The 12516-nt window shown below is 38.1% G+C and overlaps 1 protein-coding gene across 1 annotated transcript in view; it reads left to right on the top strand.

Moving 5' to 3' along the window:
• Positions 1-1844: 1844 nt before the first annotated feature.
• Positions 1845-12516, top strand: part of PSMD14 (proteasome 26S subunit, non-ATPase 14) — a 103011-nt gene continuing 92339 nt past the window's right edge. The window contains exons 1-3 of the mRNA XM_003266167.4: positions 1845-2128; positions 10006-10138; positions 12391-12442. Coding sequence (XP_003266215.1) covers positions 12395-12442 — 48 coding nt within the window. The 5' untranslated portion in view covers positions 1845-2128; positions 10006-10138; positions 12391-12394. The remainder of the gene's footprint in view (positions 2129-10005; positions 10139-12390; positions 12443-12516) is intronic.

Raw genomic sequence — 12516 nt, 5'->3', positions numbered from 1 at the left:
CACTAGTGGAATTTTAAGTAAAGAAGGAGCATGACTACATATAGCACAAAAATTTTTACCAATGAGGTGGAAAATGGATTAAAAGGAGTCAGACCGAAGGTGGGAAGATCAAAGAGCATTCTAAAAAAGTAGCCTGGGGAACATCATGAAATCCTGTCTCTATTAAAAAAATAAAATAAATAAAAACATAAATAAAAATTAACTGGGCATGGTAGCAAGCACCTGTAGTCCTAGCTACTTAGGAGGCTGAAGTGGAAGGGTTGCTTGAGACCGGGGACGGGGAGGTTGCAGAGAGCCCAGATGGCGCCACTGCACTCCAGCCTGCGTGACAAAGCAAGACCCTAACTCAAAAATGCATTAATAAATAAATACATATAAAATAAAATAAAATAAAATAAAAAAGAAGTGAGGAAGGTCTGAGTTAAGGCCAAAGTGGGGAGTATTTAGAAGGGGAAGTGGTGGATTGGAAAAGCTGTTATGGAGATTACACATTTCATGGTTTCTAAAGTAGCTAATTGGGAGGCCAGTGGGGAGAGGTGAAAAAGAGGCAAGTGTTCATACTCAAGTTTCTGATTAGGAAAATTATTTGGAGGATGGGGCTATTCACTCCCTCCTCCCATAAAAAGTGAATAGAAAGGCATAGATTTGTGGGGGAAGCATAAAGATGTGGATCCAAATATTACCTATGACTAAAATAATCTTTGTGTTTTTAGAGGTATGAATATCTTAAAGCAAAAATCTAATGCAATTGTGCTACTCAAATCACAGTTTGGATCCAGGCGCTGTAATCTTTCCTCACCCTCTGTCCAGCAGATTAATCACCATTCTCGATTTAGGAATGCTTTAAAGATGCTTGTTATTTGGAACATATTTCAGAAAGTGACAGGAACGTGGTAAACAAGCTGCCTTAAACAGAGACTGTACCTAGACCTAGAGTGTAATATCAACTTGTCAAGTATATCTTCTGCAAGTTTGCTTTTTGAAAACCTAGCACAGGCCGGGCGCGGTGGCTCACGCCTGTAATCCCAGCACTTTGGGAGGCCGAGGCGGGCGGATCACGAGGTCAGGAGATCGAGACCATCCTGGCTGATGCGGTGAAACCCCGTCTCTACTAAAAATATAAAAAAATTAGCCGGGCGTAGTGGCGGGCGCCTGTAGTCCCAGCTACTCGGGAGGCTGAGGCAGGAGAATGGCGTGAACCTGGGAGGCGGAGCTTGCAGTGAGCCGAGATCGCGCCACTGCACTCCAGCCTGGGCGACAAAGCGAGACTCTGTCTCAAAAAAAGAAAAAACAAAAAAACAAAAACAAAAAAAAACCTAGCACAAAGTAGATCATGAGTAAAACGTGATTGCTGATAATTACATGGAGAAATGTGAATAAATGACTCTTTAAACCCTGTAAACTAAACTCGGCTTAAAATAGGTGGTTTGAACATTTGGGAAACATTAGTTTTCCCTGAAATCCAATCCTTGCAAAGCAATAATGACAAGAGGTGGATAAAGCGGACTGACGGAAAAGGGCGTCTTACCGGTCCCCTCTAATCACACCATCCCCCCCTCTTTTAAAAACATTTTCTTCTCAGATAACCAAGTTAAATCTAGCTCAAATGAACCTTTTTAGTTTTTGAGGAGGGCCATAATAGTAGTAAACACCAAAATGAAAGGGGATCTGGGCTTCAAAATACTAACAGTTCCATTTCCTAGCCAGTCGTCTCCCGGGCTGAATGTGCCGCCGTCCCAGATCTCAGCGGCGGCCGCAGAGCGCAGAGGTAGGGGGAGAAAAAGGAGGCGTCGGCGGGGCGCGAGCGACCAGGGCGCTAAGTTCCGCCTCACAGTGCTGCCGGAGCGCCGTCTGTCCCAAGCGCTCCTCCTGGACATCCGCCTGACTCCCCGTCGTCTCCAATTGGCCGTCGGGGAACGGAAGCCGAAGCAGACCAGTGAACCCGGAAGTGCTTCGCGGGGGAGGCCCGGGCAACTCTTTTGAATGGAATCGGGCTGATTCATCGCCGGTTTGCAGAGTCAGAACCGCGTCGGGTTTGCGCCGCTGCTGCTGTTGCCTCTGTCTTCGCGTCACCGCAGAGGCAAGACAAGGGTCCAGATCGTGGCATCCGGCTCCCGCCCGTCTTCAGGTAAGACCCAGAAGGCAGGCCTGGGAGGTCCGGGGAGGCAGCCTTGCTAGGCCGCCGCCAGCCCCGTGCTTTCCTGAGTCACGTTGCCCAGCTGAGTTGCCACAGGAGGCCTGGGCCGCGAGGGAGGAGCCCGGGCCCCTTCATTCTCTTCGCCTGCCCTCAGGGATCTCTGGCAGGGTCAGGTCTGGATGTTGTCTCCTTTCTCCATTCTTTTCTGCTTGGCCGAATTCTCGTCATGGGAACCTCTTCCCTCTACATAGAGAGAATCCTTGTTTATGGCCTGTTTGTCTGTGCTCTGTCCATAGTTGTTCCTGTCTTGAAAAACTTCAAAGCAGACTGGGGAAACAAGGGAGAGAGAGTAGAATTAACTTTCCCATTGAATACGTTTGTTTTATCTTTTGTCCTTCCTGTAAGCCTTGACCCTTTTTCTGTTGGTGTTAGGTTTTCAACTCCCTCCAAAAAATAAACAAAAGTCCTGCAGATACACTGCTTTTGGACCTTGAATATCTTAAAAACAAAGTGTTCTACTATGCCTGTTAACTTACTTTCAATATTATACTAATTGAGTAATTGTTGGTGAATTGATTACATTTCTCGTTTTAAGTAAAGTAGAAATCTGCTACCGTATGTTACATCTTGCAACTTAATTTTCCTGGGGATGTAGCTCTGTGTCTGTCAAAAGAAAAAGAATGTAAACTTTTGAGTCTATAAACCTAGTGACTGAACGAAAAATTCTCGAGAAAATAAATGGTAATATAAGTTGATAAAAATTTTATGGAAAGGCAGGGGAAAGGGTTTAAAAATTAGCATAAAATAGAGTTATAGTGTGAAAGTGATTTTGTTCCACTGGTCACAAGTGTGTTTTTAGTGCTACTGACTTAACGTGTTTGAGAAAAGCGGCAAGACATGCACTGATACTGCTGAAATAACAAAAACATGAACACAGTTTTAGTGGAGATGATTAATATAATAGTGGCCTTCCTGTCACGTAAGGCTACCTACCAGCTGTCTCATTTGAAGTTTAGAGGTTAAGATATATAGTGGTTCTGAATTAACTACAGTTAAGGTGTGTTTAGTGAAGTGCTATTTAGTGAAAAAGGCTAAATGTTGTGTTGAATTTGCCCCTAAATCTTGCCAAGGGAAGAAAGTTTTCAAGTTACGATCTTTTATTGATGTTTCACCTGTTGACTTTGGGAGTTTTTTTTTTTTTTTTTTTTTTTCAGCCTAAAGTGCTTGGTAAATAATATATTGCCATTTTAATTTAGGCCGGGTGCGGTGGCTCATGCTTGTAATCCCAGCACTTTGGGAGGCTGAGGTGGGCGGATCATGAGGTGATCCAGCCTGGCCAAGACTACCCTGGCTAACACAGTGAAACCCCGTCTCTACTAAAAGTACAAAAAAATCAGCCGGGCATGGTGGCACGTGCCTGTATTCCCAGCTACTTCAGGAGGCTGGAGATGGAACCTGGGAGGTGGAGGTTGCAGTGAGCCAAGATCGCACAACTGCACTCCAGCTTGGGCAAGGGAGTGAGACTTTGTCTCAAAAAAAAAAAAAAGCTGAATTTTAATCTGTTTGACATGGGTTCATCTTATTTTTATACTGGCCATGTAAACCATGTGCTTGTTAATATATAGTTTGTGAACCATATGTATGAAAATCAATAAATATTATTGCTGTTATTGTTATTATCTTAGAAGTGGAAGATATTATTTAATCTAGTCCTCTTATTTCAGTAACAAGAAGCAATTGTGCTTTTTTAATTTTCAATTTTGTAGTAATGTTCATTTAATAATTCAGTGTCCACCTGTGAAAGCCTTGCCTGAATATCCACGCATGTGATTTCTTGCTCGGAAACTTGTCATATTCCCTGTTTGTTGCAGTCATTTTGACATTTCATATTCTGCTTTGTGCGTGATACTTTGGTGACCTTATTTGTGAAATGGGAGAACTGGATTAAATAATCTCTTCTAGTTCTAAAATGATAATAATAACAATTATAACAAGAATAGCAATGACAACATTTATTGAGTACCTTGGATGTTCCAGGCACTGTAAATTGCTTTGGACATATTTTTACAACAGACTTGCAAAGTGGGTATTATCCCCACTTTATAAATGAGGTCTAGAGTCTAGAAGAGGGTAAAAATTAGTGTCATATAGTGAGCAGGTGGTGAAGCCAGGATTCAAATTGAGGTCAACTGGTTAAAGAGCCTTTTTCACTTTACACTGCTGTCCTTTCCCTTTACATATTTTTTATGGGTTTGTGTCAAGCTTCTTCTACCCACCTCCCCCGATAGATTATAAATTCAGTGCATGCCACTAAATTTCTTGAGTCAGCCCTCCATATCTGTGGGTTCCGCATCTGTAGATTCAACCAACTACAACTTGAAAATATTTGGAAAAAAGTTGCATCTAGGCCAGGCGTGGTGGCTCACCCCTATAATCCCAGCACTTTGGGAGGCTGAGGCAGGCGGATCACCTGAGGTCAGGAGTTCCAGTCTGGCCAGCATGGCGAAACTCCTTCTCTACTAAAAATACAAAAATGCAAAAATTAGCCAGGCATGGTTGGCGTGTGCCTGTAATCCCAGCTACTGGAGAAGCTGAGGAAGGAGAATCGTTTGAACTTTGGAAGCAGAGGTTTCAGTGAGCTGAGATTGCGACACTACACTCCAGCCTGGGCAACGGAGCGAGACTCTGTCTCAAAAAAGGAAAAAAAAATTGCATCTATATTGAACATGTATAGACTTTTTTTTCATTATTCCCTAAGCAATATAGTATAACTATTTGTATTGTATTTAATTGTATTAGTTATTATAAGTAATCTAAAAATGATTTTAAAGTATGTAGGAGGATGTGCATAGGTTATATGCAAATAGGGTACTATGCCATTTTATATCAGAAACTTGTGTATCCATGATTTTGATATCCTGGAACCAATTCCCTACAGATACAGATGGATGACTTACTCAAATGCTGAAATTAGGAGACTCCATAATAGATTATTTATGATGAGTCTGTTCTCACTCTTCTTCTTTTTTTTTTTTTTTGAGATGAAACCTTGCTATGTTGCCCAGGCTGGAGTGCAGTGGCACGGTCTTGGCTCACTGCAGCCTCTGCCTCCCAGGTTCAAGCCATTCTGCCTGCCTCAGCCTGCCTAGCTGCGATTACAGGTGCCTGCCATCGTGCCCGGCTAGTTTTTATATATTTAGTAGAGACCAGGTTTCGCCATGTTGGCCAGGCTGGTCTCAAACTCCTGACCTCAGGTGATCCAACTGCCTCGGCCCCCCAAAGTGCTGGGATTACAGGTGTGAGCTACTGTGCCCAGCCACCATTCTCACTCTTCTAAGTTGCGGAAATCTTGCTTTCAAAATCCTATTTATATAATTAAATTTAATGTTGACTCACTCAAGATCTTCCACTGGAAAAAAGTCCTTAAGAAAGTGAGAATATGAAGTTTTAACTACTTTGCACAAATCATGAAACAGTGGAATTAGAAATACAGTAAGATAACAAATATGGAGTAGCTTAAAAAGGATTGAGCATCAGTCTGAAAAGTATTTTTTTTTTTTTTGAGATGGAGTATCGTTTTGTCACCCAAGCTGGAGTGCGGTGGCGTGATCTCGGCTCACTGTAACTTCCACCTTCTGGGTTCAAGTGATTCTGCTGCCTCAGCCTGCTGAGTAGCTGGAATTACAGGCACCCGTCACCACGCCCAGCTAATTTTTGTGTTTTCAGTAGAGATGGGGTTTTGCCATGTTGGCCAGGCTGGTCTTGAACCCCTGACCTCAAGTGATCTGCCCGCCTCAGCCTCCCAAAGTGCTGGGATTACAGGCATGAGCCACTGCACCCGGCCAAAAATTGATTTATTTTAACTCCAGCGTGGACATGATCTGGCAATATCAGGTTCTAATCAGACATAAAGTGAGACAGAAAAAGTGGAAAGTAATCAACTTTTGAAAGTACTGATACCTTTTTTTGTACTATTTTTACCAATTAGGATTCTAAATATTACTGTATGTATGACATTATGTTAGGTATAAACACTTTATTCATATTGTCTGATAATATTTTCCATAAAGTTAATTATACCATGAATGAGCTTTTGAGTCTTCTGCTTTTTGATAGCTGTAAAAACTTGGTTTAGATCCATCGACCTTTTTATTGCTTTTATTTCTAAGAATTGAAAGTGTTCCCTTTTATGTTAAGTATAACACATTCACTTTGTGAGTCTCTCTGCTAAATTCTGTGAAATGCAAGTCCCTATCTCCAGTGTGATTTAGTAATGTGAAATATGCCCAGCATTTTGAAACCCAAAAAGTGGCAAACTATGTGAGGAAGAAGGACCTGTGTTGGTAGCCATGCTCAGGATGGGGTTGCTGATGACAGTAGCTAGTGTTTATTATATGCTTACTATATGATAAGCATTGTGTTAAATGTTTTTTTGTGTGTCCATTGTTTTTGTTAATCTTCTAAACGGCTCTGTGAGATCTCTATTTTGCAGATGAGAAAACTGAGGAGGAGGGAGGTAATTTACTCAAGGACATAGAACTTGTGTTAGAGCCAGTATTTGAATCTGGCACTCTGACTGTAGAGTCATAGTACTTGACTCTCATGTACCAGGCAAAATAGTCATCGCCATTTACCATCTAGGCCCAGTAGACCATAAAAGGATAGTGAAAAAACAACTGTATTCGAAATGTTAGTAAAGCTTAAACATAGCAAATACAAATTTTTATTTTAATTTATTTATTTATTTATTTATTTTTGAGATGGAGTCTTGCTGTGTCGCCCAGGCTGGAGTGCAGTGGTACCACCTTGGCTCACTGCAACCTCCACCGCTGAGGTTCAAGCGGTCCTCCTACCTCAGCCTCCCCAGTAGCTGGGATTACAGGTGCATGCCACTATGTCTGGCTAATTTTTGTATTTTTAGTAGAGACAGAGTTTTGCTGTGTTGGCCAGGCTGGTCTCAAGCTTCTGACCTCAAGTGATCTACCTGCGTTGGCCTCCCAAATTGCTGGGATTACAGGCATGAGCCACCACACCCAGCCTAAATACAAGTGTTTATTCTATATTTTCTTGGTTTTGAAGGTACGTATATCTTCATATATCATCCTTTGAATAGGCATCATGGTTTGAATGAACTGCTCATCAGCCATCATGCATGAACCTAGAACATACTTGTCTTGTATAGATCAGTTCTGTATTTCAAATACATTTCTAGTAGACTCTAGCTTATTACTTCTGGTTCTTGTTTTTTTTTTATCCTGTACGTGTGTATGTGAAAATATGCATGACATAAAATTTACTATTCTAACTTTCTGGTGTACAGTTTAGTGGCATTAAGTATATTCACAGTGTTATGTAACTGTCACCACCATCCATATCCAGAATTTTTTTCATCCTCCCAATTGCAATGTTTTTGAAAACTTTGAGAGCTCATAATTTTGTTGAAGATAGGATGGCCATCTTTCCTTCATAATTGCAAAACATTTATATTTTTAGATTTATAGGCACCATTTAGAATTAGTCCAATGATTTTTAAAATTTCTACATTATCCATTTCCTTTTATTCACATTTGTGTACACTTTAGCATTTTTCCATGTATGAACTGTATCAACATCATAAGACATCAAAAGATACGTCACACATCTCTTTAGAAAACAGGTTCTTATTGCAAGATTTTGTGTGATGGAGTCCTTTCTTGTTGAATAAGTAACTGAGTAAGAATGTCACTTTTTTGATTTTAGAAATATATTGTTCACTCATTGACCCTTTAAAAAATAATCTATTGAGGGGAAATTCACATAATATAAAACTAACCATTTTAAAGTGAACAGTTTAGTATCATTTTGTCCATTCACAGTGTGCCATTACCACCTCAATTTAGTTCCGGAACATTTCTGTCATTCCAAGGTAGAAAAATCTCTTAGCCATTTAGCACTTTCTCCATTTTCCTCCCTTCCCCACCCACTGATAACTACCAGTCTGCATTCTGTCTCTATGGATTTACTGGATATTTCATATGCATGGAATCACATAACATGTGACCTTTTGTGCCTGGCTTCTTTTACATAGTGTGAGATTTTGAGGTTCAGCTAACTTGTAACATGTACCAGTAAGTAGTACTTCATTCCTTTTTATAGCTGAACAGTATTTCGTATTACAATATTCCTTTATGTGTTTATAGTAGAATTTGTTTATCCATTCATTTTTTGGTGGACATTTGGACTGTTTCCACCTTTTGGCTATTGTGAATAGTGATGGTGTAAACATGCATGTACATGAACTTATTTTGAGTATTTGTTTTCAGTTTTATGGGGTATGTACTAATGAGCGGAGTTGCTGGATCAAGTGGTAATTCTATGTTTAACTTTTTGAGGAACTGCCAAACTGTTCCCAGCACTCATTGGTTCTTAAGTTTGAGAAAATTAATCTAGGGTACTATCATCTCAAGATACATAGTCTGAAATTTTGTTTACATCAGTGGTTCTCAATTGAGAGTGATTTTTGAGACAATCAAAAATGGCTTCAAACATTTGTCCCCCGGGGACATTTGGTAAAGCTTGGAGACATTTTTGATTGTCACAACTGGATAGGTGCTGCTGTTGTCTAGTGGAGCTAGGGATGATGTTAAACATCCTATAATGCACAAGACAGCCCCACGAACAACAAAAAATTATCTGGTCCTGAATATCAGTAGTACTGAAGTTAGTAAATCCTGGCTTGTACCATCAATTTTATTGTCATCATTAGAGACTAGAGTGCTATAATCTGTCTCCTTTTCATTCATCTTTGATTTTGTAGTAATGTGAAACATTTTCTTTGTTGCTTTTTTTCCTTTTGCCATTATTAAAATGAAAAATTCTGATTTCTTAACTGTGCTAGATGAAGACTGAAAAAAAGACTACAAAGATGAAGTCTCTAGTGTTCTATATCTTTTTGAAAGATGGGTCAGTGCTTTGGACAACACAATAAGAACGAAAGGATGACGTAATAACTATAATTTTTTCACTATTGCATTATTTTAGACAGTTCTTATCATTTTTCCATATTCTTGTCATTTTAGTGTTTTTGGCGTGGTTTTGGGAATAATTGATTAAGAAATGACGGACTACTAATGCCTCCTAGTATGATAAAATAGCACATTTTCAGGGTATAAGAAAAATAACCACTAATATTCCATAATATTTGATAGATTTGTAATAATGTACAATTAACCTACACAGTAATTACATGATAGAATGAATTGTCTTATTTAAAAATATAAGTAAATATTTATTTTATTCTTTTTTTTTTTTTTTTGAGACTGAGTTTCACTCTTGTTGCCCAGGCTGGAGTGCAATGGTGCGTTCTCGGCTCATTGCAATCCACCTCTGGGGTTCAAGCAATTCTCCTGCCTCAGCCCCCTGAGTAGCTGGGATTACAGGTGCCCGCCACCACGCCTGGCTAATTTTTTTTGTATTTTTAGTAGAGACGGTGTTTCACCATGCTAGCCAGGCTGGTCTCAAACTCCTGACCTCAGATGATCCGCCCACGTTGACCTCCCAAAGTGCTGGGATTACAGGCGTGAGCCACTGCGCCCGGCCTGTTTTGTTCTTGGAAAGACGTCTGGAAAGACAAAGTTTTGAAATGTCTGTCTTCAAAGTTAGTGTTCATGAGAGAAACATACAGATAAAATTTGGATACAGGGTTAATCACTGTGCTCTGTAGCTCCCTGTAAGGTAGATCATTCTATACTCTCAGAAAATGATTACTAAAAGCAGTTTTGATTTCTACTTCATTTTTAGGAATTTTGATTCTTTTAAAGATTTTGGTATAAAGTTTTCCTCCTTAAATTATCAAAATAATTATATTTTATTTTGTTTACTTTTTTTAGGAGAGAAAGAAAAAATAAAATATACTTGGGGAAGTTGTACCTGCCAGAATTAGCAAGAGCTTTCTTTAAGAAGAAATTTGTCAAACTCAACAAATTGAAGGTTAACACCTGAAGAGCTGTAGTTACTGACCAGGTAAGGTTTTAAAATGTATTTTACTTTTAATTATTATTTTATGGATGGATAGAGAGATAGTATGAAAATGTATTATTTTTAACAGATGTCAAATTATGAATATGATTGATAACCAGATTTTGAAAAGTGGTGTGATTTAGAATATGTATCAATATACCTCATTCCCAAATGTTAGTATTTTTATTAAACCTGGTTATCTCAGCTTAAGGCTTTAATTTGTTAAATATGTTTCCTCTTTGCTGAGATACCTAATTTTGCTACAGAAACAAATTTGACCTGCCAGATTTTCTTTCTCTCTGCTTCTTGCATCACTCATGTATATTCACAGCATCTGGAGTCTGCGTAAAGTCATCAGAAACAACACAGAGGGATAGATAAACTGAACACAGCTGGGAATCAGTTTTGGCCTAGAATATATATATATATATTCTAATGTATACTGTATGTTGTTTGTTTTTTCTGTTGGTTCTTTAAGTTTGTAAGGTTGAAATGGTCCAAAAGAAATTTTTTTCTTCTTTGGTAATATATTCTAGAGAATTGCTTTAATATTATAAAATATACAGGATTTCCCCCCCATTTTCAGCCTTTAAAAAGTGCTGTGTGTTGAATGCCATATTTGATTTGAGGAATTTCAATGAGTATTTGACGGAGATTTTATTTGTAAATGTTGCTATTATGAGGATGAGTTAAGAATGTGAAGTGGAAATTTTGTCTGTATTACCACGTTTTCTTATATGCCTTTTCATTTTAAAAAAGGAATTTTTAAAATTGTGAGTCTCATAAACATGTTACATGAAACAAGCCAGATATGAAAAATATATGATTCCGTTTATGTAAAATTCAAAAGCAGCCAAACTAATCTGTGCTGTTGAAAGTTGAATTTTACCTTTGCAGGGTGGAATAGACTGGAAGCGGGGCTTGGGTGGCATTTCTGAGGTGCCAATAATGTTCTGTTTCTTGAACTAGATGATGGTTACATGGATGTGTTCACTTTGAAGATTCCATGGCTATATCGTTTGTGTTCTTTTCTGTATGTGCACTTGAGTAAAGTTCTTTTCTGTATGTGGACTTGAATAAAGTTTGCAATATTAACATTGTTAAATTGTTACCAGGATTCAACAAACGTGATTGGTGGGGGATAATATATAAGTACATTATTGAGTTTTAGTTTATATAGCTATTCAAACTCGTGAAACAACATGGACGCAGGATGAAATGAATCTTAGCATTTAATTTAGAATATAATTTGTAATAATACCATTTTCTAAAGCATACACTTAGGAAAAAGAGGAATTTTGTTTAGGACATAGCGATTTTCAAGTAGAAAAAATTGCTTTGTTGTCATTTTTAAATTACTTAGTTGTACTGTTATTAATTTTTAAAATTTGATTACTTCTTTTTGTTATTTAAGGCCATGTAAGTACACTTGATATTTCTTAACTTCTTCTATGAGGTTTTCAAGCTTGTAAGAGTATCTTCTGTAGTTACTCTAAACATTAAAACTAAATCAGATTGATATAGTAAATGCACTTTGTATTGGTTAACTCTGAAGTTATAATTGAGAAGCACAGTTGAATTTCCTTAGTGAAAAAGGCATATATCTCTACTACATCTGAAATAACGCAAAATATCGGTGTAGGTTCTAGAACACTATCTTAATATGTTTAATGTTTATGCTATAGTATTTCTTTTAGTATAATGAGTTCAGTTTTTAAAAGCCTTTGATGCTAATTCAGAGATCCATAATCTGCTCACAATGTCTTTCACATGTAGTTTTGATGGTAACTGACAAGCTGTAAGTTAATTAGCACAGAACTTACTAATGAGGATGTTAAAATTTAATTTAAAAGTGAGGATTTTTATTTGTACACTCTGGACAAATTGAAGGAAATTCAATCATACATATGATAAGCATTTCAGGCACTTTTTCTACATTCAGGTACTTTATTAGATAACAATAAGAAAATATAATTAACTTAATGATAGCAAAGTTTTGAAAGTATGCTAAGATTGCTTGTCTTTAAAACTGGGGATAACCCAAAACCAAAGCAGTAAAATAAGGTCTGTTAATTAGCATGGAAGACAGCTTCTTGAATTAATATGTGGTGTTAATTAACAGGAAGTCTGATGTTGTGTTGTAATTACCACCAATATTTTTGACATACTGAGTGACTGAAGGTGAATTATATAGATAGCAATTGAATAAACACTTTTGTGCTTAGGAACGTTTTTTCTTTGTTTCTGTTTTCTAGAAATATGGACAGACTTCTTAGACTTGGAGGAGGTATGCCTGGACTGGGCCAGGTTAGTATATAGTCTCTTGAGCATTTCCTTGTGTGTAAACTACAAGCCTTTTTGTAGTTAGCCAAAGAGAAAGA

Source organism: Nomascus leucogenys, chromosome 17 (genome assembly GCF_006542625.1).
Source record: "Nomascus leucogenys isolate Asia chromosome 17, Asia_NLE_v1, whole genome shotgun sequence".
NCBI lineage: Eukaryota > Metazoa > Chordata > Mammalia > Primates > Hylobatidae > Nomascus > Nomascus leucogenys.
This window is presented reverse-complemented; position numbering and strand designations above follow the sequence as displayed.